The sequence below is a fragment of the Trichoderma harzianum genome (genome assembly GCF_003025095.1).
Source record: "Trichoderma harzianum CBS 226.95 unplaced genomic scaffold M431scaffold_6, whole genome shotgun sequence".
In the NCBI taxonomy this organism is placed as follows: domain Eukaryota; kingdom Fungi; phylum Ascomycota; class Sordariomycetes; order Hypocreales; family Hypocreaceae; genus Trichoderma; species Trichoderma harzianum.
Genome location: NW_020209254.1, coordinates 2,382,306 through 2,409,138, shown reverse-complemented (window position 1 = coordinate 2,409,138; position 26,833 = coordinate 2,382,306). Strand labels below are relative to the sequence as shown.

The window sequence follows — 26,833 nt, the reverse complement described above, 5'->3', positions numbered from 1 at the left end:
CTCGTGGATGCTTTTATACTGACAAACGGCCTAGTTAGAATCATACGGATAAAGTATTGGAAGCTGGCACGACAATGACTAATTCGCGTGCATCACCGGTAACTCTCTGAGTGTTCTACTTGACAGCTAACAACTCTGGGCAACATTGCTGTCTGGCCTGATGTGAGCTATTCATCGAACCATGAGTGTCTTTGCATCTGAGCTTGCTAATTCCGACTTCCCGAATTGGTGTATAATTCCAAAGATGGACATTGATCCCACGGAGAGAGCTCTCGGACACGGATTCCCAATACCTTCCGCGGTGTCAACACAAATTCATGTTCCCAATAAGCGTGGGGCCGACAAACGTTTATCCGAAATGCTGACCCATCGAAGATGTTGGCCCGATCCGTTGGTGACGTGAGATGGCGAGATTGACAGGATCTGATCCTTCGCTCCCTGTTATCAAGTGGACCTGCATCTTTTCCATAATGCATGTAAGCCGATACACTAGCTAGATACGACAGGAGAATTTACTCGATGGGGTAACCAGAAAGTAGTAGCAGGCGTCCTGGTTGGATAATGTCAGGATGTCAGGATGTAGCCGGGACAATCGCCACCAGGATTGATCTGATGTGGCTTTGTTACATCTATCAACATGCTTTCGGTATAGTAGTGTCATTCCACCAGGGTTTTCCGTTCATCTGACGGCATTTCGTTTCATGAAAAAGCGTCTCGATGCTGTTAGTGCGGAATGTTGCCTTATCTGATTGTGATCGCATCTCTCGACATGTATGCATCTCTTTGAAGGTGAAATACCGGGATTCTGATCCTTCCTTCGTCAGCGACATGGGACTTATCTCGCCTTGATCCTTGTGAGATCTAGTGCTTATATTCATTTGCAAAGAATCTTAGATATTGGTAAGCTGTGATTGGTCTAATACCAAAAAAGAACGAAAAAAATTACAAAAGTCCAACCTTGACACCTTCGAAGAAGTCACTGAGACTCCTATTGATCAAATCTTTTCTATACAAATTTTCTTGGTTATCATCGTGTTACAAAAACCAGTTGATGAGCTTAAGTTACTTTCGTCAGTGTAATTTGTTATTTGTTTGACGAGGGATTCTACACAGCCTTACCATCTACCCAGAATGACTTACGATCAACCTGACTATGGTGATCTCACCCTACACCTGCCTAGAATTCTCTGCCTCCACGGCGGAGGTACCAATGCGCGCATTTTTCGTGCCCAATGCCGCAGCATCCGCGCTGCATTGCAGAATGACTTCCGTCTCGTGTTTGCTGAGGCAGCGTTTTCGTCCAGCGCGGGGCCAGACGTACTATCTGTGTATAAGGACTGGGGTCCATTCAAGCGGTGGCTAAGATGGCTACCCGACCATCCTAATCCGGGGCCTAATGAGATCATCAACCAGCTTGACCAGTCACTTCAAGACGCTATGGTCATGGATGACATGCGTGGAGCAACTGGACAGTGGGTTGGCCTTCTGGGCTTCAGTCAAGGCGCAAAAGTTTCAGCCAGTCTGTTATATCGACAGCAAATGCAGGAGGAGATGTACGGCAGGGGAAATGCAAGTACCAATTTTAAGTTTGGCGTAATTCTTGCTGGAAGAGCGCCATTGGTCTGTCTGGACCCAGATCGTCAGCCAGATGCATATCTGCCAGAAGCATCACAGATTACAGATGTCAAGGGGCTCAAGCGCCCTACACTGTATAATGGTGGTCACATGCTGAGGATACCGACACTACATGTCCACGGAACAAATGACCCCGGCTTAGATCTTCACCGGCAACTATTTGAGGACTTCTGCGCGGCTGATAGCCGGAGATTAGTCGTGTGGGATGGAGATCACAGATTGCCGTTAAAGAAGAACGATGTGGGTAGGGTGGTCCACGAAATCAGGGAACTAGCAAAAGGCGCAATGGAATACAATTGAAGACTGGTTATGTGTAGATAGATCTGGATAGACTGCCTCTTTTAGGTTGCGAGGAGCTTATATAAACAGGTAGTGAAATAATGAAAGCTACAAACAATCATGTCTTCGAGTCAAAGTATTTCTTCAATTAGCTACTATACACAGGCATTGGGCAAGGTAATTAAGTTACAAGAATCAAACTATTAAGTAATTAAAGACATATACTCAATTTTAGAAATCACCCATTGCTTCTCCTAGATAGTTAATTTTACATCCATAAGAGGCGGTAGATACATTTACACTCACTAAGCTTCATGCCATAGTATACAGTACATGCAGATGTCTATAGATTCCATGAGCTAATAACATCCCACAAAGTAAATGCCGAGGAGATATTCCCATTGCAGATAGGGCCATGACGATAGAATTTGTGCCCAAGAGGCTCCCAAGAGGCTCCCAAGGATGCCCGGGAATGCAGGTGTCTCTTTGGCTAAACAATCGGATATTATTTGAGCCGGAATTTCTCAGTCTGCGGCTTATGCACTGATTAGGTGTAAGATTTCGAATACCGGAGAAAATTATGGCACAAGGGAAATCAACTTAGGCGGCCATCAGCGTGGGGTTGCATTGCGGGTTGCATATGCCGCCCTATCTTATCCCAGATGCCGTATACTACTATCTTAGCGCGGCGATCCAAGATGCCGCGACAAGCTTCATGCCAAGTAACATCAGGAAACTTTCTTGTAAGATCTCAAGGCAAAAGGTTACGCCGAGTTATGATGCTGCAGGTTGGCTTTGACACGTCACTGACTTACTGCGATGAACATTGTACAATGGGCTCCTCAAAAGATCAAAATGCTGGCAGGCTCACAACTATATCTCTCTTTGATTCACAGACATAGGTCCTTCATCACAGACTTGATCTCCGTGGATTTCAACATCGTTGGTAGATTACAACAGTCATCCAAAATAAAATGGCGGCATCCCAAATCTTTGTCTTCGGGCCGCAGGCTCTCAGCTTTAACGCAACATCATTCGAGAGTTTACACAGTAAACTTCACTCTGATCCCTTGCACAGCTGGGCGTTAGATGCGTTGTCAACACTTCCCGAAACCTTGGCTTCGGTTTCCAAAGAAGCCCCCAAACTGCAACAAACCAATGGGTTGAAGGCCCTGGAGGCACTTCGCAAAGCGTTGCAAACTGGACATGTCCAGCCGGATCTTATCCCGCTACCGAACATTTTGCTCTCTCCACTGGTAGTCGTTTCGCAATTGGTGGACTATGTGGCATTTCTCAAAGCCTCTGAGCCTAACTTAACCGAGACCTCAAAACTTCCAATCCCCTCAAGTGCGGACGCGGAGACGCTGGGCCTTTGCACTGGTCTTTTGAGTGCCTTTGCAGTGGCATCAGCTGGAAGTGTCGCAGACTTGCAGCAATATGGTGCTGCAAGTGTAAGGTTAGCTATGCTTTCCGGTGCGCTTGTTGATGCAGAGAACGCATTGCGGGAACCTGGGAAACAATCTACATCTTTTTCAGTCTCTTGGGCTGCGGCAAGCTCTACTGATGTGGACGCTGTCCTACAAAAGTATGCCGAGGTGAGTTACCCAGTCATCGGTCTATTGAATCTATCTTGGAGCCTGTAATTAACAACGAATTAGGCATACATATCCGTGCAGATGGATGAGAAGAGGGCGACAATTACTTGCGCCCAGGACGTCGCATCTGAAATTCAGCAAGAACTGAAGGGTAGTGGCATTCATGTTACCGCCGTTTCTCTGAATGGACGTTTCCATTGGCCCTCTCATCAAGCCGATACAGATAAACTCATTCAAATTGTGAATAGCAATTCCGCTCTTCAACTTGCTGATGCCTCTGCTACGGTCTTGCCAACACGAGCTAACAGTGGTGGGCATTATATCCAATCAGGGAAGCTCCATGATATTGCACTTCGGTCCATATTGACGGATCAGTCGCAATGGTATCAGACGCTAGACATTGTCTATACTAGCCAGCTACAGTCTCCAGACTCTCAAGTGCTGTGTTTCGGCTCTGAGAGGTGTCTTCCTCCAACAATCGCTCGCAAGCTTGATGCGCGCCTCGTCCACGTGGCGGATACCAACCTATCTGGCGATTCAGATGACCGCATTGCAGTAATTGGCATGTCCTGCCAAGTGCCAAACGCCGAGGATCTCGAATCATTCTGGGACATTCTTCTTAGCGGCGAGTCACAGCATACTGAGGTTCCCCCGGAGCGTTTCAGCATGAACTCTGTCTTCCGTGACGTCGACCCCAAGCGAAAGTGGTATGGTAACTGGATTCGTGACCACGATGCCTTCGATCACAAGTTCTTCAAGAAAAGCCCCCGAGAGATGGGCTCAACAGATCCTCAGCACCGTGTTGCACTGCAGCTCGCATATCAGGTCTTACACCAATCGGGATACTTCGGTGAGCCTGACTTTGATAAGCACATTGGTGTCTACATTGGCCATGCGAATACCGATTATGAACACAATATCCGAAGCTACCCAGCAAATGCATATTCTGCTACTGGTAACCTGAAGAGTTTTCTAGCAGGCAAGATCAGCCATTACTTTGGCTGGACAGGTCCTAGCTTGACTCTTGATACTGCGTGCTCCTCGTCCACTGTCGCCATCCATCTCGCCTGTCGTGCCATTTTGAGCGGCGAAATTACCAGCGCGCTCGCTGGTGGTGTCAATCTTATGACCAGTCCTGAGTGGTATCTCAATCTGGCAGGCGCCTCTTTTCTAAGTCCAACGGGCCAGTGCAAGTCCTTTGACTCTCGAGGTGACGGATACTGTCGTGGTGAAGGTGCTGGTTTGGTCTTCCTGAAGAAGCTGTCAGCCGCTATAGCAGATGGTGATCAAATTTTTGGCGTCATCGCGGGCACATCTGTGCTGCAGAACGAAAATTCCACGCCAATTACCGTGCCCAATGCCCCGTCTCTGGATCGTCTCTTCAGAGGCGTGGTTAAGCGGGCTAGGATGAAGCCACATGATATCACTGTCGTAGAGGCCCATGGCACAGGCACTTCAGTTGGTGATCCAGCTGAATATGACGGCATTCGCCGAGTCCTAGGAGGGCCAACACGCCCTGATAGATTGGCCCTGACGGCTGTCAAAGGATCGATTGGTCACTTGGAGGTTGCTTCTGGCATAGCATCGCTGGTCAAGGTTCTGCTGATGATTCACAAGGCGGCCATCCCACCACAGGCGAGTTTTCAATCAATCAACCCTGGACTCAATGCCAAGCCGGAGGATAACATTGATATCACGACAACCGTGAAACCGTGGAAAGCTTCCTTCCGTGCCGCACTAATCAACAACTATGGTGCGTCGGGATCGAACGCCTCCATGGTTGTGACAGAGGCGCCTAAGCCAGCCAAGGCAGCGTCAGCGCAGCTGGTTGGCAAAAGCTTTCCATTTTGGCTCACTGGATTCGACGATAACAGTATAAAGGGCTACGCGGCGAAGCTAAGGAAGCTACTGAAGAAACAAGCAGCGTCAAACGAGGCCCCGACTTTGGCAAATCTATCTTTCCAGCTTGCAAAGCAGTCCAACCGCAAGCTACCACAAGCATTGGTTTTCAGTGCTACTTCGATGGAGGATTTGGAGCAAAAGCTCTCTGATATCGAGGCTGGCACTGGAAGCCCTTCAGTAAAGAAGCCAGCCGCGAAACCTGTAATCATGTGCTTTGGCGGACAAATCTCGACATTTGTTGGTCTCGACAAGGATGTGTACGATAATGTTGCCGTCTTGCGCAAGCATCTTGATGAATGCAATGCAATTGCCCTTTCCCTTGGACTCGACAGCATCTACCCCGATATCTTCCAGAGAACACCAATGCAAGACATTGTGAAGCTGCAGACTATTCTCTTTGCGATGCAGTATTCGTGTGCCATGGCATGGATTGACTGTGGAGTTGAGGTATCAGCCATTGTTGGGCATAGCTTTGGCGAAATCACTGGCTTGTGTGTTTCCGGCATCTTGTCCCTAAAAGATACAATCAATTTAGTATCGAAGAGAGCAAAGATTATCCAAGAGTCATGGACCACAGAGAAGGGCTCCATGATGGCTGTTGAAGGAGATCTTACCACAGTCGAGGGTCTTCTCAATGCGGCTCGTGCAAGCTCCAAACAGGACATTTCGATTGCTTGCTATAACGGACCTAAAAGCTTTACAGTTGCCGGATCTACCGCAGTGGTTCAAGCCGCTGCCCAGTTGGCCAAGGAGGATGCCACATATGCAGGGTTGAGAGTAAAGGTGCTCAATGTAACCAATGCCTTCCACTCCAGCCTTGTCGACCCCCTCACGAAAGAGTTGGTCCTCTTGGGTCAGGCTTTGACGTTCCGTGACGCCAAAATCCGCCTTGAGCGCGCTACAGAGACGGCCGAAGGTGGTCGTTCCACTGCAGATTTTGTTTCTCACCACCTACGGAGCCCAGTCTATTTCCATCACGCCGCCACCAGATTGTCCGAGGAGTTTAAAGACGCAATATGGTTGGAGGCAGGCTCCAATTCCACGATCGCAGTCATGGCAAACAAGGCTGTTGGGGGTTCTGGTTCATCACATTTCCAATCCATTAACATTACAACTGATGCTTCATACTCACTTCTCACAGATGCTACAACCAAGTTGTGGCAACAGGGCTTGGATGTGACGTTCTGGGGTCATCACAAATCACAAATTTCTGACTATTCACCTCTTTTACTTCCTCCGTACCAGTTCGAAAAATCGCGACACTGGCTCGATATTAAGCAAGTACCAGTGGTGACCGAGAAAGCAGCACCTGTTGTGCCAGTTCAGCCTGCCAGTGGCCTCATCAACTTCTTCAGCTTCCTAGATGATACCAAGCGATCAGTGCGTTTCTTGATAAACACGACCGTACCAGAGTTCAAGCAAATGGTTGAAGCGCATATCATGGCCAGCACTGTGGCAGTGATGCCTGGCATGTATCCGGTCGAGATTGCCATCGATGCCATCTCCACTCTGCGGCCAGAGTTCCGGGACTACACTTATCAGCCCGAGTTACAAGGGTTGGTTTACTACAGCCCGCTTGTCCCACATCATTGCAGTAATGTCTGGCTCGACGTACAGGCGATGGACGAGACTGGATTGCAGTGGGAGTGGAAATTCATTGGCCAGGACGCAAAGGGAGTTTCTACACGGCATATGAATGGTTCAATCGTCTTCTCTCTGCCTCAAAGCACCGTCGTCCAGAGCGACTTCGCTCGGCTATCTCGACTGGGGTCATATAAGCGCTGCCACCGCCTTCTGGACGGCAACGAAGCCGACGATGTCGTCGTTGGTCGAAACATCTATCGCGCTTTTGAAGCAGTGATCGACTACAAGGATCTATATCGACATGTCACCAAACTGGTTGGCAAAAACGGCGATTCAGCTGGCCGTGTAGTCCGAACCAACGATAAAGAAGGATGGCTCGACTCGGTACTGACTGATTGCTTTTGCCAGGTCGCCGGCATCTCCGTCAATCTCTTCTCAGACCCTGGTGACTTTGTTGAGAGAGGCATATTTATCGGCGATAGAGTTGATCGGTGGATCCGAGCACCCGGGCTGCGAACTGACCCTGCTAAGCCAAAGGAGTGGGAGGTTTTTGCCGTGAGCAGCCAGGAGTCCGATAGCGCCTTCATCAGTGATGTTTTCGCTTTCGATGCCAGAAATGGGTCTCTGTTTGAAGCCATTCTTGGCATTCGATACAGCAAGGTGCCTATTGCTGGCATCCGCAAGGCCCTTAACCGGGTCGTTGCGGAGAATCCACTGCAGCAGGGCTATCAACAACTTGTACCGCCACCACAGGCAATACCGCAAATGCCTTCCTTTGCCGTGCAACAACCACCCACTGTCCCAACAGCCTCCACCAACGGAATTAACGGCTTCAGCAGCTTCACAAATGGTGTTGCCGTCAATGGTGTGAACGGCGTCCATGCTAATGGCACCCAGACACCACCTAATGGAGCTGCAAAGGCATCAGGGTCGCACATCATCCCCAAAACAAAGGAAATCGTGAGCAACCTGTCCGGAGTTGAGGTGGAAGAGATTGAGGATAAATCCGACCTTGTGGAGATGGGTATTGATTCTCTCATGGCCATGGAGTTGATTCGTGAGATCGATGCTGCGTTCAAGGTTACACTTGAGACGGACCAGCTCATGCAGTTGACCGATTTCCGAAGCCTTGTAGTTTGCATCGGCACCGCTCTGGGACTGGACGCATACGGAACTGGAGACGGCGTTAATGACACTTCTGGGGCTCACACTAATGGAACCAGCGATAAGTCCAATGGGGCAGGCGTTTCCAATGGCGTCAACGGTGTCAACGGTGTCAGTGGTGTAGCCCATGGGGCCACTCTCCCAGCTTCAACCGTTCACGATGTTTTCCGGGCTACCAAGTCCGCAACTGACGAGTTTATCGTTAAGAACAAGATGGATAACTACTACACTCATGTGCGGCCCAAGTCAACCATGCTCTGTGCCGCATACATCGTGGAGGCGTTCGAGAAGCTAGGCTGTTCCATCAAGAATGCCCAACCTGGCCAAAAGCTCGCAGCGTTCTCATATCTACCAAAGCATGAGAAGTTTATGAAGGAACTATACAAGATTATTGGCCCTGATGAAACAGGTCTGGTAGAAATCGTGGGTGGCGAACTCGTCAGAACTGCCGTCCCCTGTCCCGAGAAGTCGGCAGAAGCTCTTTTCCAGGAGGCACTGCGAGATGTGCCTGATCATGCACCAGAATTCAAGCTTTCCGCTCTGACAGGCTGCAAGCTGGCAGAATGTTTGTCTGGCAAGGCGGATGGCCTTCAGATCATTTTCGGATCTGCGGAGGGCAGGAAGACTGTGTCGGATGTATACGCCGTTGCGCCTGTCAACTTTACTTGGATCCAGCAGGCATCTTTCTTCCTCGAGCAACTCCTCCGTCGCCTACCTGGTGATGGAGGGCCAATCAAGATCCTTGAGATGGGCGCTGGAACTGGTGGAACTACAGGCACTCTAGTTCCCATGATTGCTGCCCTGGGCGTCCCAGTTACCTACACCTTCACCGACCTCTCGTCTTCTCTTGTTGCTGCTGCCCGCAAGCGCTTCAAGCAGTACCCCTTCATGGAGTTCAAGGTGGTCAACATGGAACTGGCTCCAGATCCCAGCCTGATTAGCACACAGCACATTGTCCTCGCCAATGCATGTGTGCATGCGACGCGATCGCTGCCCATCTCGCTTCACAACATCCGCCAGATTCTGCGTTCCGACGGCATGCTGATGCTTCTTGAAGAAACAGAGCAGCTTCCTTGGGTAGACTTTGTTTTCGGTCTCCTCGAGGGCTGGTGGCTCTTCGAAGACGGCCGCACACATGCCCAAGTATCTGCCGAGCACTGGGAAAAGGTGCTTCGCGGCGCAGGATTCGGCCATGTTGACTACACGGACGGGAAGTGCCGCGAGGCGCAGGTACAGCGCATTATCTTTGGATTTGCCTCCGATATCAGGTACGCCGGCTCTGCCGATCCTCCTTATCCTATCACTTTGGGGCACGCAGAGCTGACGAGTATCGTAGATCGGCAGGCAGTCATTGATCACTTTATCCATAAATACACCATGAACTTCCACCCACCAAGTTCAGCACCGACGCAATCAGCGAGTGGGTTTGCGTCTCAACGTTGTGTTCTTGTTACTGGCGCAACGGGAAGTTTGGGGTCGCACATAGTATCAGCAGCGGCGCGAATGCCCGATGTCAGTAGGGTCGTCTGCCTCAATCGCCTAGGCACTGTGGATGTGACGACACGGCAGCAAGAGGCCTTTAGCATGCGCGGTATTGAACTTGAGTCCGATGCCATGTCTAAGCTTAAGATTCTAGATGCAGACACCAGTAAGCCCATGCTTGGATTGTCATCCGATGTATACAAAGACCTTGTACAATCAGTTACGCACATTGTCCACAACGCTTGGCCCATGAGTCTCACCCGTACAACGAAGGCTTACGAACCCCAATTTCAGGTCATGCGCAATCTGATAGACCTTGCCAGGGACTGTGTAAACCTTCGACCAGATTCCTTTCAGTTCAGCTTTCAGTTCATCTCTTCTATTGGGGCCGTTGGCTATTATCCGTTGTGGACTGGCCAGTTTCTAGCTCCAGAACTCCCAACGACGGCGGACACAGCTCTTCCAGTTGGCTATGCTGATGCGAAGATTGTGTGTGAGCGAATGCTGGAGGAAACTTTGCGTCTGTACCCGAACAAATTCCGTGCCATGGCTGTACGAATTGCTCAAATCACTGGGTCAAGAACAAATGGATACTGGAATCCAGTGGAGCACTTTTCCTTCTTTGTCAAGTCGGCTCAGTTCCTTCGAAGTCTGCCTGACCTAAAAGGCACGTTGTCTTGGTCTCCAGTAAACGACGTCGCGGACTCGCTACTGGACATACTGACATCCAACATGGATCCTTACCCCATCTATCATATTGAGAATCCTGCACGCCAGCCATGGCCGGAGATGATTACTCTATTATCAAGCGAACTTGGAGTTCCATCTGATAGAATTGTGCCGTACGAGCAGTGGCTGAAGGAAGTGAAGAGCTGCGATGCTTCAACTACAGAAAATCCTGCAAAGCAGCTCATGTCATTTTGGGAAACACATTTCCTGCGCATGTCTACTGGGCCCTTGATACTCGACACCAAACATAGCCGTGAACATTCGAAGACGATGCGTGAAAGTGGGCCGGTGGAAAGTGAGCTGGTGAAGCGATATATTCAGAGGTGGAAACAGTCTGGTTTCCTTGAGTAGATGGCATGATTGATATGACTGGTATGTTTTCATAGTTTTACGCCATTAAATACATTGAAGGAAAACAATGAATCACATGTTTTACATCATCACACAGCATCTCCATTAAGGCGTACCTTAGCTAGGTAGGAATAGTAAACATTATATTGCAGTCCCAATAACGAAATATTTGAAACGATAATTCTACTCTCGTCGCAACGTCGGTCGGGAGGCCCAAGGGGAGGGATAAAAATTATCGGAGGCTGGATTCGGGAACATAGAATACAATACAGACAATGTGTGCCTCGCAATTAGTCCCATCAAACTGATCGATATCTTCGATGAAACCTCACATATGACGGGGCGTACGATAAGTTGAAAAGACCATGTACAAGTCTCTATTCAATACAAAGAAATATAAACTATATTGTGTATAGAATTCTCTTCAAAAAATTATCATCAGCTATAGGTAATTCTTTCTTAGTGCCAAATGAAATTTACTCGGTACATTATCCATGTACCGGTTTTATGAGTACCCTCTATTCAGCTTATCACACTATTCCACATCTGAAGGCCACAATCTTGATCCAGGCTGGGACGCACGTGGACAACCATTCCCCTCAATACAACACAACATGGACGGAGTATTATGCGACACTACTCAGCCTTTGTTCTTACATGCGTTCGGTGGAGCCGTAGCCCACCGGCGGACTCTACTGCTCCGACTTCCCGGTATGATATTTTTGCTCTGAAAGATGATAGAAGGAATCAATATGATAGATTGTTCAAACGTCTTATATTATGCGCAGTACCTGGTCCGAAGCCTGCAAACTCGCGTAGTTTCTTTTTACCAGCTTACGTGATAACTTAGATAGATAGCTGCCAAGTTCGGCTTCGTTTACCCCGGATCAGAGGCTAATCAAAATTGTTTTAAAGCTGAAGGAAGACATAATGACCAATCAGCGCTTTCTCGGAAAAACCATAACGCCTATGATATGCCGACCCGGTATAAGTAAATGTCCATGACATTCTTGACTGCTGACAGAGTACGAAGTATATGCACAGGACTAGGGGTTTACGGTTAGGGCGGCAACATGGGTTTCACAATGTGATTGAATAGAAAAAGACTTGAGAAGGGATTTTAGGAAATAGAACTTTACAGGAACACATTATTGATCACAAAAATGACGTCAGTACGGCTCTTCGGCAAGCCAGGGCTTTTTCATGATTGTCATATGTGAGAGAGCCCCTGGAATCGCGTGGGGTTGTCCAATTTCAAGTTCCGCATATAGGCAGTACAATTCTTTATAATGATATGAAATGCTCTGCACTTGATTTTCTGACCTCGGAGCTTAAGGGCACACCACCGCAATCATGAAGCTTCAAGTCCGTCTTGTGTTGTTACCAGTCCTGGTTAATGGCGCCAAAGTCAACTCTCCTGACAGCAATACTTCAGACCTTTTGGCCCGAACTATCAATGCCCTCGGGGGTCTCCAGGCTTTGAACGATATCAAAGGACTGACTTTGCAATCTTCGTGAGTATTCTCCATGCTAAAGCATACATGTTTATCAATGGTGTAAACCTGCTTACCCAATGCCTATAGTGATTATAGAAGTACAACGCTGTCTCAAAGCTACAGTCTTGACAGTTCGGATCAGCTAATTGCAACCGGAGCGACATCGACTATTTCTTTCGACTTTTCAGACACTCTTATCACCCAGCGAATTGACCGGAACCTGACTTATGACTATTTCTGGGCTCATGCACACCGGGATGGAAAGTTGGACTACAGTCTTGTAGTCCAGACCGGTTCAAATGGTTCGGCTTGCTTCAACGTCGGTGGCAGCGTCGATGATCCATCGGTACCTTTTGGCTACGCTGATAGTTACCTCACGGATTATCTCGTGCATTCTGCCCAGCAATCCGCGCTATTGGGCGTTTTGAAGCAATTTGAAGCTTCTAGCTCGCAGTTGGTCTACTCTGTCACCAGCCTTGAAGCCTCCGGCGTTGATTATCCGACACTGTCACTTCCGAACGCGAATCTGGCGTTGCTTGTCCATAATGATACGGGGCTGCCTTACGCCATTCGATCGACGGAAACTCATGAAATCTATGGTCCTTCAACTAATGACGTCGTATTCTCTAACTATGCGTCGGTGTCTTTTGGCAAATCGCAGACGTTTAAATACCCTAACCGGATACAAACGATTTACAACGAAGTCTATGTCCTCGAGGACTACACGATTAGTCAAATCAGCGCCAATCCTCAGTTTCCAGATGGCTACTTCAAAGCAGTACCGCCACCTCCACCTGCTGGTAGTCCCCCCGATAACGTGGCTCAACTGCCTCGTACAGATAACGAGTACCCTCGGTCAGAAGTTCACGAGTTTTACGAGACAGGGCTTTGGTTCGGACCCTTTGGCCAGCAAAACAATGTCTCATCTGTTGTCGCGAAACCCGTGTTTCCAGGTGGAAACGTACCACAGATCGTCAACCTCTATGTGGGAACTGTGCCTGACTATGTGCAGCTCCTGGTCGAATTCGAAGACGGACTTGTCATCACTGATGCCGCTCCCCATAGAAGCAAAATCATTTTGCAATGGGTTAAAGAGAATTACCCCGGCAAGAGCATTACGCACGTAGTCCCGTCGCATCATCACCGCGATCACGCAGGTGGCGTGGGAGACTACCTTGCTGCTGGGGCCAAGTTGGTAATCCCGGAAATAGCCAAAGACTATTACAAGAATGTCAACGGTGGCAAGTTCCAAACAATTACATATGACGATGAGAATCCTTTCATCAAGCAAGATAAGAATGTCCAGTTCCTATCTTTTTGGAAGAATGAGAACCCACACGCAAGTGACTGGACATGGGCTGCTGCCGCGCCGGCCTGTTCGAAGTTCAACAATTCTGAAGTCGTCATCATCGATGCGGACATTGTGAATCCTAGACCTGGACCCGTGATGCGCTGGGATACTCCACACGCCATGCCATTTTTCGTTGATGCCGTTCATCGGGGTATTCCTCTAGAAGCAACCTTAGTTGGTGCACATGGAGGAACAGGGATAGGAATCGGCACCACAGATTCTCTAATCAACCTGGTGAACATTGCTGGATTTACGTACCCTAATTCTACTGGTACAAAGGGATGGTGTTAAGAACTATGTATATCTATACATAATTCTCTATAGAAGCCAGCTGGCTAATTACTTATATTCGAACATTTGGTTTTTAATGCTTTGTTACAATCTTTAAATAGAGAAATATAATTCACTTAGCCTAAAAGATGCAAAAGATATAGCTGTAATACTATTAGCTGATTTTTATGACGGTAGGTGTATCGCTGATTCCTGTTTTCTTCGCAGGTTCGTTGCGCGCAAAAGGTGATGATTTGGAGTTTTGGCAAAGGGCCATAAAGTCGCGAATGGGACCTGATAAATCTGGCACGCGGGTTGACGAAGACCGTGCTATCCAGCTGATGCCTGATGGGGAAGACCATGGCGAAATGTAAATGACGAAAATTGTGAGCTGTTGACTGAAAGAGGCCAGTTTTACGTGAACATACATAGATAAGCGTTTGCAAATGTTTGGCCTCAGACTCGAGAGCGCCTCGTGTTAGTTTCCTGTTGACATCACGAGGAGCATCAAGAGCAGTCGAGAAAGTAGACAAATCATCGAAAAATTGAGAAATTTTGCGAAAGCTATATAGAGTTACATTAAAGATGACTTAATTCATTGGCTCATTACTCCAGATTTACACTACCCTCAAACGTTGCCCCTTTTGTTCCTTTGGTCTCATGGCCGACCTCCAACTCTGATGACACCAGCAGCTATCAGCTTCTGGATCTTGGACCGCACGCTTGGGTTCTTCATGTGCTCCTGAAGAGCCATGGGGTCAGACTGCGATTGCTGCAGGATGGACTGCATAACGGGATCTTGCATTATGCCCATAATCTACAAAGTCTCTTGTTAGCAAGTGCCCATTCAAAATGCTACATCCATGTGAAAGGAGTTGAAATCTTACCTCTGGGTCTTGGGCCAGCCTCTGTCTAGTCTGCTCCTCTGACTCGTTCTCTCGGGCTGAGTACATGGCTGAGAAAGCCTTCTGCTGCTGCTGCTCAATTTCGCGAGCGTTGGCGCCCTTGTGGTGCTCTGCATCAACCTGCATTGCCTCGTCGCAAGCGTCCACGCACTCGGAGTATTTGCGCATGCCAAAGTAGGCCTGGGCCTTTCGGATATAGGCCCGGATGAAGGTGGGATCCTTCTTGATGGCCAGGTTGCAGTCATCCAGAGCACTGGGGAACTCAAAGAGCTTGACAAAGGCAGCTGCGCGGTTGCTGTATCCTCTGGGGTCCTCGGGTGCTCGCTTGACCATCTCAGAGTAGGCCGCCACAGCACCAGGGAAATCCATCTCCTTAAACTTCTTGTTACCCTCCTCACGGGCTTCCTCAGCCTTGGCAGGATCGATGTATGCCTGCTTAGAAGCCTCAGTCTTTGCTCGCTCGGCAGCACGGAGCTTGTTCAAAACATCGGGAGTTCGGTGCTCGGTCAAAGATTTGTTGTAGTTTTCGACTGCTAGAGCAAGGTCTCCCTTCTTCTCGTAGGCAGTGCCGATACGGGCATAACTCTTGGCAATCAGCTTGAAGTCAGCATAGATGAGTCGGCCCTCGTCAATTGCCTTTTGGCAGGACTCAATACACTTGTCGTAGTCTCCCTTCTCGAAGTAAGCTGCGCCAAGGTTGTTCAGGTAGGTGATATCCTGGTAGAGCTCCCATGCCTTGCTGTAGTGCTCGATAGCCTCGTCAAACTTTCGCTTCTTGTAGTTCTCGGTGCCAAGAGCCTTCTCCTTGTCGGCCTCTTCCTTCTTCTTCTTCTTCTCTAGAGCTTCCTCGTCCAGCTCTGGTTCCGGCTCGGGTACCGGCTCCTTCTTTGGCTCGGGCTTCTTGGGTGCATCCGTCATGGGAGTATCCTTGTCATCAGACACAACATAAGACTCGCTGCCCTCGGGAGCACTATCGCGCATCTCCATATCAACGCCCATCAGTACACCCAAGACTTGAATCATTCTGGGATCGCTGAAAAGATCCTGCGAGTTAAGAGGATTTTGCTGAACTTGCTGCAGCTTGGCCATGAATGTGGGGTCGGCCAGGAAGCCGCTCGTCTTGGGGTTAGAGGCAAGCTTCTGAATGAGATTCGGGTCCTTGAACATGTTTCCAATTCCGCCAGTAGGATCGAGTCCGCCGCCTGTATCAGATTCTGTGTTAGCAATGTTCTATATTCTAGTGCTACTGTGCGTGTTGGTTTCTGCAATAAGACGTACCTGCTTCGGCCTGCATGGCCTTTTCAACAGAGGCCAGGCCACTCTTGAGCTGTGCGTTGCTTGGGTCATGCTTGAGACCGGCCTCGTACGCATCGTTTGCTCCGAGCAGATCTCCCTTGCCGTGAAGAGCAGCGCCTTTGCGTCCCCAGCCCTTGGCCCAGTCTGGCTTGATCTCGGTCGTCTTTTCGGCGTCCTTCAGCGCATTGTCCCAGTCCTTCTTGGAGGCATATGCGGCAGATCGGTTGGAGTAGAGAATGTGGTTTTCGGGCTGAAGAGCGATGGCCTGGGTGAACTTGTCGCTGTTTGCAAGCAAAGTAAAAACGTAAATGTCAGTCTTTGGATCGGATCCCTTGAGTGTGACGACGAGGGACGAGGGACGGAGGGGTCAGGTGGGGTGATTGGCAGCGCAAGCAAACAAGTTGAAACTTACATAGCGTCGTCAAAGTTCTTTTCGGCGATGGCCTTGTTGCCCAGAGCTTTGAGCTCGTCTGCGGAAGCCATGGTGAATAGCAGAACCGTTTACAAGAGACAGTAGATGCAGTGGTGAGTGATGCTTGGGAAGAAAGACAAGGCGAACAAAAACTTGGAGATGATCAGCTCTGGACGAAAGAATCCAACTCCGGTGTGGGGTCTATAAAATACACGGCAAGGTACCTTCTAGCTGCTTCGATGCGGGATCGTGCCCCACCCGTGGGCTTCCAATTCCAATAGGCCAAAGCTGGTGTGGGGCGCTTCAATGGAAGTAGGATTTTGCTGTACGAGTCTCAAGGCAGAATTGCTGTTGATGATGAGTGTCTATGCCGTATCATTGGGTGAAGAAAGTGTTATTGTAGTGTAGATGGGTACAAGCAGGTACCTTGGTGGGCATCAAATAATTGTACTGTTGTCCATGGCGCTGGACAATGAACGGGGAGACTCGTGGAGCACATCTCGCCTTGAGCATCTGTCATTGCCATATTTCAGCTGCCAATGCAACGTGTGTCGTCAACGTATAAGTATACACACATAACGAGAAAGACGGCACCAAAAGCAAAAGCGTTTAGAATGATCTACGCATCCACGCAGCCAAAGCACACGGCACTAAGGTAACCCTATATCGGTGGATAAGCTGTCAAATACAGTACGCACACTCTTAGCGTCCGATTGATCAATAGGGTGGAACATAATAGGTTATCATACTGTACCGGTATGTCAGTAAAGGTAATTGCCTATTAGACGTATGGGGCCATGTCATGTCAGCCAACTCAAGGATACCCGAAAAGAATGAGCTGAACATTAGCCGGGCTGGTGACATTCAGTGGGACGACTAGCATGGACAAGGCGGGAATTCGTACATCACTACACAGATACGAGTGCTCAATGCGATTGGACAGTGATAGGAGTCTTTAAAAAGAACTGATGTTTTTCATGTGAAAGAAGAATTGGAGAATCAGGGGCTTAATACGCACTTACCTAGCAACACCTATATTCGCATCCATTGATATCTTAGTAAGAGGAGTGTTGTACCATGGTGAGGGAGATCTATGGGTACATGTATTTGGCACTTGACTCGTTACGACAACTTTCTCGCCATCTCACTCAGACAATCGGCAGCCAGCATAAAGACAATAAATTCTCCATCTTCCGCCTGCCAACCCGCGGAATTGTCACCAGCTCCGTTCCCCCGTCGGCACGGTTTAACTGAGCTGCTCACCGGGTAGGGCCCAGCGAATGGAACTCGAGGGCTATTTTTGTACGGCACACCCCCGCCATCGCTAATGCACACATATCCATGCAATTGCCAGGCACGGCGACGACAGCAGCTAGTAGACGGCTAATTGACTCGATTGACTTACTAAGTAGTTTTGGTGGCGCCATCGGAGCGTGCCCGGGAGATAGAGAATAAATAGGAGGCGCCGGTACGAATTCGAGAAGCTAAGAAAAAAGACGACAGGACCCTTATTCTCTCCTGCTGTTGCTGTTCAAACTCTTCACGCGTCTCGCCTACAGTGGAGGAGTCTCTCAGCGTAGCATCAAATGGCTGACACCGAATTGCCTATTGAGGAACATGACATTGTCATCATTGGTGCAGGCCTCAGCGGCATAAACGCTGCTCACCGGCTGAAAACCGACCTTCCTCACCGGTCCTTCACCATCCTCGAGGCCCGCGATGTGATCGGTGGGACATGGAGCTTCTTCAAGTATCCGGGCATGCGCAGCGACTCGTCTCTCCGGTCCTTTGGCCTGCCCTGGCACCCCTGGAAACACTCTCACAAGGTCGCCATGGCCGCTGAGATTTGCGAGTACCTTGAGGATGCTGCCAGGACAGACGGATCCTACGACAAGATTCAGTTGGGACACCGAGTTGTGCAAAGTGACTGGAGCACCGAGGAGCAGAGATGGACCCTGGAGATTGATGTCCACGGCTCCAAGAAGCTGATCAAGGCCAACTTTCTCTTCACTTGCATTGGGTACTACTCGTATGAAAAGGCATTGGACAGCCCCGTGCCCGGCATTGAGAATTTTGAAGGAACAGTCGTTCACCCGCAGTGGTGGCCAGAGAACCTCGACTATAACGATAAACGCGTCGTAATTATCGGCAGCGGAGCAACCGCCGTTACGCTGTTGCCAGAGATGGCTGAAAAGTCAAAGTCTCTCACGATGCTTCAGCGGACGCCGTCGTATGTTGTGTCAATGAAGAGAAGCTCGGACCTCGAGAAGTTTCTGTCATCGTGGTTGTCCTTGGCGTGGGTGCACTGGATTGGCCGATTTATCGACGTTTGGTTTGAAGTCTTCATCTCCGAACTCTGCCTGTCATTTCCCCGTTTGGGACGTTTTCTTATTACGCAAGATCTGGACAAGAAATTGCCAAAGAAAGTTGATGCTTCAATTCACTTTAATCCCACTTACGGCCCGTTTGAGCAGCGTCTGTGCCTAACTCCAGATGACGAGTTCTTCAACGCCCTGCACCGCGATAACGTCGAGATTGTAACGGATGTGATTGACACCGCTGAGAAGGATGGAATCGTGCTCAAATCCGGACGCAAGCTGCCAGCAGACATCATTGTGACGGCCACTGGTCTGCACATACAGGTCCTTAGCGGAATGAAGCCTCGAGTTGACGGCAAGGAAATCGACATCGGACAGCAGTACGCGTGGAGAGGGTGTTTAATCGAAGGTATACCTAACCTAGCGTCCGTTTTTGGTTATGTGACCACGACGTGGACTCCCGGCGCGGATTCCATGACAAGGCTGGCCATTCGAGTGGTGAAGCAGATGGAGGCGGACAACGCGTCAAGTGTCGTCCCAGTCATTGAGAGGACAGAGGGGATGCCGCGAATGTTGAGTACGAATGCAAAGAGTTCATACTTCGTCAAGGCCGCAGACCGGATCCCGAAAGTCACGGGCAAAGGCCCGTTTTATGGACGTCTGAATCTGGTCGTCGATTTATGGGCGTTATGGTTTGGGAGTATGCGAGATGGATTGGTGTATACTAAGAGGGAGGCCAAGAAGACCAAATAATAGATGACAGTGTTACTGCATGTAGACTGCGATAGATGGCACATATTTATTTGAAAGGTAGAATCATACTTACAAATACTGGGGAATAATTATATCGCTTGTCTCAAATTCTCCTACAAATGTCTCAACAAAGTCTCCGATGATAGATCAGAGAGACACCGTTGGCAGGACGGGACATTGAGATGGCAAATACGAGTATGTACTACAGATGCGCAGAGAACAGGACTCCTGGTCTGGCTGAGACCCGCCAACAGCAAGTCTCGTCTTGTGATTGAATATGCCACCATGTCTCAACCCGAGATGGTCCAACTTCTTTCCGAGCTTCCCCAGCCTGTGTCGCAACCTAGCAGCTAGCGACCATCACCTCGGGTGTACACATATGGAAACCATACCAGGCACCCAGGTATTTACCTATTTAGAATGCGCTAGCTCGCATGGTCGAAATTATTGCTTGTGTCTACTTCATCTATCCTCCTGGGACAGAGCAGGTATTATACCACCGCATACATACCGTATTTTGCCCTACCTAGGTATGTGGACTTCTTTGTCATTTTCCGTATTCTGTGATTTGTTTTTGTCTTCTTGTAATCCCTCACTGGCAATGTATGTGTAATCGAATTCCTCGGATGTAGGCTGTCGTGGCCGGCGCGTGATCGAAGGCCTCCCAATCAATCAATGGCCTCCCGATTGATTTGTAGGCCTCCCGATCAATTGAATGTGTCACAGTCCGCATGTTTCTACCAACACAGGGTACATGTAACTGCTCGTAAGCGGCACATTTCATCGCGGCATAACGTCATAGTTGAAGTCACTTGCTGGGCGAATGTGCTTTCAATTCTAGCTCTAGGTGGTTATACATATAAAGTATGTAGCCACAGGTCACGAGCAGGATGATTTCTTCCTACCTTTCAACCAGACGCATCGCAACCTCCCCACACCAGAACAAAATACCTATACACTGCAAAAGAATCCATCCTCCCACTTACTAAGCTATCACATCAACGACAACGACAGCCATAAAAAAATGCAGATCGTCAAAGTCCTCGCCATCTTGACTCTGGCAGCAACCTCCAATGCCGGTCCCGTCGCCTACGGCATCTGTCAAGCCGGGTGTGCTGCCGTTGTGACGGCTTGTTATGCAGCTGGGGGCGCCACTTGGGGAGCAACCGCAGGGGCTACAGCTGGTCCAACAATTATAGGTTGCAACTCGGCTTTCGGGTCATGCCAAGCAGCCTGCTGGGCTGCTGCTACGTTCCCTTGCCCTTAAGCCTTCGAGATTCTGATGCCTATACGCTATGAGTAGGCCAGCTACTGTCTCCAAATGCTTTGTGTGCTCGAAGCTAACCTCGATTTTATACGCTTGCAGACATCTTTACCAAGGGAAGCTTGGCTAGGTTTGCATATTTGAGTCTGGGGTTGCGTGGGGGAAATTGTAGGCATGGATTATGGTGTTTTGCAATAACTACGGGGAGAAAGGGGATAATTGGGTAGGGGTAGGGGCATCGTATCAACGCAAGGAAAAGAATTCATTCTGCAGTTTGGCTCACTAGCTACCTAGCGACCATTACCGTGCTTGGACGTACACATATGGGATACCTACCAGGCACTAGCTTAGGTATTTACTTTGAGCGCCGGGCTGCATCGTTAAAATAATTACTTATGTCCGCTATATCAATCCTCTCGGGGCAAAGGAGGGATTATATATGCTAGTGTTTTTCATTTACTCTGTAAATTTCTTTATTATTTCCCGTATTCTATAATTTACTCTTCTCTTTTAATGCTTCACTGACGAAACATATAATGAAGTTTCTTATATGTAAGCTGCCGTGGTCGGCATCCTATGGTAACCCATGAAATAACTGTGTTATAGTCCTTACTTTACTGCTTCTATAGAGTAACTGCTCGTGTGTGGCATATTTCACTATGTCATAATGCCATTACTTCAGTTACTATCCCTGTAGATATGCCTTGAATCTTAGCCTCTGGCGGTCTCTACACATGTCATATAACCAGGCATATAGTTGGTATTATACCCTACTGCTCTTCGACTAGCTACACCTCACGCCTGCGCCATCAGAACAATACCTACATATACCCTGGGTATATACTCACAAAGCGAATCAATACATTATCCCACTAGCTGAGCCATCGCAACAGCACGATGCATATCTTCAAAGTCCTCTCCATCTCAACTCGAGTAGCAACCTCCAACGCTGGCCCCATCGCATACCGCATCTGTCAAGCCGGGTGTGCTGGAGTTGTTATGGCGTGCTATGGAGCCGCCGGCGCGACTTGGGGAGCTACCGCAGCAGCTTCGGCTCCTGCAACAGTTATAGCTTGCAACAGGACCTTCGGGGTGTGTCAAGCAGCTTGCTGGATCACTGCTACGCTCCCTTACTTTTAAGCCGTCTGGATGTATCGCGTTCTGAATCCTATCCAATAGAATCCTCTACGCAAATTGGGCAACCATGAGTAGGGCAGTCAAGGTTCCAAAATACCGTATACTAAGCTAACCTCAACTAGATACAACTACAGGTATCTTTACCAAGGGGAGCCTGGCTGGGTTCATATTTGCACGTTCGATTCTGGGGTTGCGTGGGGGGAATTAGAGGCATGGATCACAGTGTTTTGCAATCGCTATCAGGGAGAAAAGGGATAATTTGATAAGGGTCTTCGTATCAACAGAAGAAAAGGAATTCATTCTGCACTTTGATTCCCATGCCTCGTATTTCCTTTCGCCGACTTGCATCAAGACAGATGTAGGAAATGCATTCCATCCATTGATCAGTCCGTCTCCATCCGTCTCCATCCAGCACATGCATGGACGACTTATTATAGCACCCATTAGCGCCATCCCAGTGGCTCCAGATCCCTGGCCCGGCCCTCCCCGTCCCGCTGGCGACCCAAATAACTGGAGCTGCCCCTCCTGGAAGCTGGATCCGAGGGCCGGGTTCGTGATTTTATTGCACATGCACCAGCCAGCTGTCGTATGCTAATGTAGGTATGTAATTAGTTCTGTAACGTACATGGACGTGGACCAACAACAGACTCGGGGCTGTTGAAGACTCGCCATTCGGAACAATGTCCAAATTCCGATACCATGTTTCGTAACAGTCGGTTAGCACAGAGAGAGGCTTGCCCCCCCAATCCCTTCCATCCCCCTTGCCCATTTTTTCAGCCGCAAATTCCGCTTTGCTGTCTGATTCACTTCCTATACCGTTACTGCTAGTCGTCGGATTCAATATTTCATGGGCCTCCGGGTTCACCGCAACCGGGGTTTTAAGCTAAATGCTAAGGCGTAGTGAGATGATTAAACACGCGTAGTGCTCGAGCAACTAATTCTCCCTCTTCATCCCATCTTCTTAAATCTCAGCCCTATCGCTTCTCATTTCGATGAGTTTAAGTATCGAATAGGTTGATTGAGCGAACTATTGCACCATCCATTCCTCCTTTCTATCTGCAAATCTACAGCGCAAATCGGCCCTCGCCCTTGTCTAGAAATCCAAGTAGTCACAATGCCGCCTTTAACTATCTACTTATCCAATTTCTGCCTCATATTCTTAGTCGCCTTTCTAGCTCGCCAGGTCTGCTGCTGGCAACGACTTCGACACATACCCGGACCAACCATCGCTGGGTGGACAATATGGTGGCAGCTCTCGAACGCATTGTCTGGGAGATATCATGAGCATTTAAAAGAAGCCGCCGACACCTACGGTAGGCACATTCACCTTTACAAGTGAAATATGACGGTTTATGCCTATCTCATTCTAACCCATTTTCACAACATTAGGCCCTCTCGTACGCATCGGCCCCAACCAGCTTCTCTCTACTGGTCCCGAAGCGCTCCGTCGCATGTCTGCAGTCCGCAGCGGCTACACCAAGGGCAAATTCTACGCAAGTGGCAAGATCATCCCTGGCGTAGACAATGTTGTCTCCCTACGAGACCCGGCAAAACATAGAGAGATGCGCGCCCTAATGACTCCTGGTGTAAGTCCACCCTCTCTTCTTTTTTCTTTTCTACCTACCATATCCAGACTTAACTTAATACTTTCCGCAGTTAGGCAAATGAAGGCTTTAGCTTCGAAGCTGCCATGGACCGCCAGCTTCTCAGTTTCATCAGCCTCCTTGAGCGCAAATACGTTTCATCTGGCTCAGACGTCCGCCCGGTAGACATGGCTGAAAAGACGCAATTCTTCGCCCTGGACGCCATAGGCGACATCTCTCTTGGACAGCCATTTGGCTATCTTGAAAAAGATCAAGATTTATACCAGTACAACGAGATCAACACGACTTCACTGCCTATGATGAACGTAGTCTCTGTGATGCCGTCTCTGGCGAATCTCGTCCATATGTGGCCCCTGCGATTATTGCTACCAAAGGAAGGAGACCAAGTTGGCTTTGGTCGATTGATGCAGTAAGTCAAGTGAAGATATCATTCAGTAACCAATGGATTAAATGCTGAGTGAGAATTGTCAGTTTCGCGCGACGCTATGTAGAAACTCGATTCGACCCCAAGACGCCACGAGCTCACGACATGATGCAAGCCCACATCGACAACGGCATGACCAAAAACGATCTCATCCAGCAAGTCTTCTTGTCTATGTACGTCTCCCTCACTATGGACTCACAGCCAGTCAACGAATCTTCAAAACACTGGCACTAATGAACTGACAGCATCGCGGGCTCCAACTCCTCCGCCCACGCCCTCCGCATGACTCTCCTCTCCCTCATCACCTCCCCACCAGCATACAGCGCCCTCATCGACGAAATCCGTCGCGCCTCATCCACCGTCAGCTCCCCCATCACCTGGTCCCAAACCCAGTCTCTGCCTTACCTCCAAGCCGTCATCCGCGAAGGTCTCCGCATGTGGCCTCCAGTCGGCGGCCTTGGCTTCAAGACCGTGCCCCCCGAGGGTGACTACCTCAACGGCTATTTCGTCCCCGGAGGCACAGAGATTGGTCAGGGTTTTCACGGAGTCGGGCGCTCCAAGACAGTCTGGGGCCCGGACGCCAACGTCTTTCGGCCGGAGAGGTGGCTCGTCGCTCAGGGAGATGGACTGAAAGACATGATAAACGCTGTCGACACCCATTTCGGGTACGGCAAGTATTCTTGTCTCGGGAAGCCGATTGCCCTGATGGAGTTGCACAAGGCCGTTTTTGAGGTACGTAACACTTACATGGACATGGTCGACACTTTTAAGTACAGCCTCTAGATGACTCAAGGCAGCTAACACGGTCGTTTTTCTCTCTTCCTCTGTGACAGCTTGTACGACGTTTCGACTTTTGCGTCATGAACCCTGAAACCCCAATCAAAACGACCGCCTCTATATTCCTCTTTGCATCTGACTTTTGGGTGACACTTACCAAACGCAATCTTTGAACCAGCAGAAGCACGGTTATGGGCCTACGTTGCACTGTTTGAATTGTCTTTTTCTTCCATACATCCTCATCTAATATGATACCCCAGCTCACAAGGCAAGCTTTTCCAGTATATTTCCAGCTTATCCCGCTAGTGTAATGAGAAACTAAGCCTTGGTTAATATCTCTGTGTACATGTCACTCTAGAATCATGGTATATAAGCAAGAGAAGAAACATATTCATGAAGTCTTGACCTAATCGTCCATCATTAAATTTATCGTCCAATCGATAGCTTGCCTAGTATCCCGCTATATATAGTATTCGTACATTGTAATTGTAATATCCTGGCTGAGAAAAGCAAATGAGAATCCATCATTCTCTGTCCTCCATATTAACCTCATTCAGTGGTGTTGCTCCCAAGCTCTCCAATCCCCTCTCGCCAGCCAATTCAGCGCCAGCCATTCCGCTGCCAGAGTTTGGTTTCCGCCCCAGAGCCTCCTCGTATTGCTTGCCCGTTTCGTTCAGAAATGCCTGTACCTCCGCTTCCCTTTTGATTATGTCGTCTCTCTCGCGCGTGAGTTGCTCCACTGTTGCCGCTTTGAGATTAATATTATTCTCCATCGATTTCAGTGTAGCCTGTAACTGCAGTATGCATTCTGCAAGACTCGGCAACGGTGTTATCTTGGGCGGAACTTGTAACAGCTGCTCATTGGGGTCCTTCTTCGGCTTCTTCAGGCCATCCATTCCTGCACGCGTCTGCGCTGTTTCGTAGGCGATTCGTCGCTCGGCATCGCTGTCTGATGAGGAGTCTGAGGTATGGCCCTCGGCTGCATTAATGAGCTCAGCCATCTTTTGACGATCCTGTTTTCGTCGCTCCTTTTCTGCGCGTTTGCCTAGTGAAAGTCCACCGTCTTCAACGTACTCGTCGAAACCCTCTCCCAAGTCCTCATCCTCAGCAACCAACCGAGTTTCGTCCTTTTTCTTTCGTCCTGATAGAAAATCGTCCTCATCTTCCATGGAAATGTAGTCTTTCTCCTTTGCTAGTCGAGCTCTACGCTCTTTCTTCTCGCGAATTTCAGCTTCGGTGAGAATATGAGTGGTCTGAGGCTGACCAGTAGAAGACGGCATAGGGGAGTCTACTATCAAAGCTCCTTCTAGTTCGGACGGATCCAGATCCATTTCGTCATCGAGATTCGCTTTGAGAGATGAGAGGTCGCTCGGAGTGTTTGGCGTTGATGATTGAAGCTCATCGAGATATTCTCTGCTGTATTTCGGCCGATCGTCATCATCTTGGTATGATCTGACAGGTAATGGTAGCCCTCGGGCAGCCATGCCTCGTTTGATAGTATTCTTTTCAAGTACTTTCTGCCCCATTGCCGGCTTTCTTGATGAAGCAAAATCGCTGCTTTGCTCGTCATCCTGTTCCCCAGCGTCGTCTCCAAACGAAATCTTTGCTTTGGGTATCTTCTTCTTCTGCTTCAATGAGCCCGCCCGATTGTTATTCGGCCGTACGACTACTGGACCGTCGTCATCTTCGTCGTTGCCCTGTGAGGTCTCCTCCTTGTCACCTGATGCATCTTCGTCTCGTGGATTGAACGTATTCCGTAGCCCAGATTGGCGAAATGGCTTCCGGCCTACTTTAGACCCAAACGTCGGCTTCAAAGCATCTACATCTCCAGCCAAAGTCAGCCTTGTCCTCCATCAGCAAAGACATCGCCAAACAGTGTTCTGCAGTTACGTACCATCTTTGACGCTTCCACCTTCGGCCACAGTCGGCGCGTCCCCGCTGCTCTCTTCATCATCGTAATCAACTTTGATGACCCGCGCCTTTCGTTTCGCGCCAAACGAGCTCATTCTTTTCAATTTGCCTTGGTATGAGCTTGAGGTGCAAGTTGCAAGAGCGCATCTTCATCTCAATGTCGATAACCCGAGATGCGTTATCTTATCGGCACG

The 26,833-nt window shown here is 49.1% G+C and overlaps 9 protein-coding genes across 9 annotated transcripts; 7 read left to right on the top strand and 2 right to left on the bottom strand.

Annotated features, from left to right (window-relative positions):
• Window positions 1-1,131: 1,131 nt before the first annotated feature.
• On the top strand, window positions 1,132-1,935 carry M431DRAFT_5829 (hypothetical protein; the record flags this gene model as incomplete). Its single annotated transcript, XM_024921519.1, has 1 exon — window positions 1,132-1,935. The coding sequence occupies one exon, from the start codon at window positions 1,132-1,134 to the stop codon at window positions 1,933-1,935; it is 804 nt and encodes a 267-aa protein (XP_024774944.1).
• Window positions 1,936-2,888: 953 nt separating this feature from the next.
• M431DRAFT_85730 (hypothetical protein) lies at window positions 2,889-10,721 on the top strand (the record flags this gene model as incomplete). The annotated part of the gene is made up of 3 exons (XM_024923593.1): window positions 2,889-3,509; window positions 3,573-7,691; window positions 7,749-10,721. 3 exons carry the CDS (start codon window positions 2,889-2,891, stop codon window positions 10,719-10,721), a joined length of 7,713 nt encoding a protein of 2,570 aa, XP_024774943.1.
• A 1,431-nt stretch (window positions 10,722-12,152) lies between these two features.
• Window positions 12,153-13,757, top strand: M431DRAFT_51148 (hypothetical protein; the record flags this gene model as incomplete). The annotated part of the gene is made up of 3 exons (XM_024919661.1): window positions 12,153-12,235; window positions 12,305-12,585; window positions 12,700-13,757. Coding segments are annotated over 3 exons (1,422 nt in total), but the record flags the coding sequence as incomplete, so codon positions are not given.
• Window positions 13,712-15,910, bottom strand: M431DRAFT_495480 (hypothetical protein; the record flags this gene model as incomplete). The annotated part of the gene is made up of 3 exons (XM_024917366.1): window positions 13,712-13,725; window positions 14,508-14,655; window positions 14,726-15,910. 3 exons carry the CDS (start codon window positions 15,908-15,910, stop codon window positions 13,712-13,714), a joined length of 1,347 nt encoding a protein of 448 aa, XP_024774941.1.
• Window positions 15,911-18,037: 2,127 nt separating this feature from the next.
• On the top strand, window positions 18,038-19,522 carry M431DRAFT_5825 (hypothetical protein; the record flags this gene model as incomplete). The annotated part of the gene is made up of 1 exon (XM_024921518.1): window positions 18,038-19,522. One exon carries the CDS (start codon window positions 18,038-18,040, stop codon window positions 19,520-19,522), a length of 1,485 nt encoding a protein of 494 aa, XP_024774940.1.
• A 909-nt stretch (window positions 19,523-20,431) lies between these two features.
• M431DRAFT_508663 (hypothetical protein) lies at window positions 20,432-21,271 on the top strand. Its single transcript, XM_024919142.1, has 2 exons — window positions 20,432-20,821; window positions 20,879-21,271. Exon 1 carries the CDS (start codon window positions 20,547-20,549, stop codon window positions 20,787-20,789), a length of 243 nt encoding a protein of 80 aa, XP_024774939.1. The 5' UTR covers window positions 20,432-20,546; the 3' UTR covers window positions 20,790-20,821; window positions 20,879-21,271.
• A 412-nt stretch (window positions 21,272-21,683) lies between these two features.
• M431DRAFT_495476 (hypothetical protein) lies at window positions 21,684-21,926 on the top strand (the record flags this gene model as incomplete). The annotated part of the gene is made up of 1 exon (XM_024917365.1): window positions 21,684-21,926. One exon carries the CDS (start codon window positions 21,684-21,686, stop codon window positions 21,924-21,926), a length of 243 nt encoding a protein of 80 aa, XP_024774938.1.
• Window positions 21,927-23,037: 1,111 nt separating this feature from the next.
• On the top strand, window positions 23,038-24,996 carry M431DRAFT_520506 (hypothetical protein; the record flags this gene model as incomplete). Its single annotated transcript, XM_024920429.1, has 6 exons — window positions 23,038-23,236; window positions 23,313-23,509; window positions 23,584-23,936; window positions 23,999-24,124; window positions 24,197-24,683; window positions 24,785-24,996. The coding sequence occupies 6 exons, from the start codon at window positions 23,038-23,040 to the stop codon at window positions 24,899-24,901; spliced, it is 1,479 nt and encodes a 492-aa protein (XP_024774937.1). The 3' UTR covers window positions 24,902-24,996.
• A 124-nt stretch (window positions 24,997-25,120) lies between these two features.
• Window positions 25,121-26,759, bottom strand: M431DRAFT_520505 (hypothetical protein). The gene is made up of 2 exons (XM_024920428.1): window positions 26,623-26,759; window positions 25,121-26,553 (listed from the first exon to the last, which is right to left on the bottom strand). Exons 1-2 carry the CDS (start codon window positions 26,732-26,734, stop codon window positions 25,253-25,255), a joined length of 1,413 nt encoding a protein of 470 aa, XP_024774936.1. The 5' UTR covers window positions 26,735-26,759; the 3' UTR covers window positions 25,121-25,252.
• Window positions 26,760-26,833: the final 74 nt, after the last annotated feature.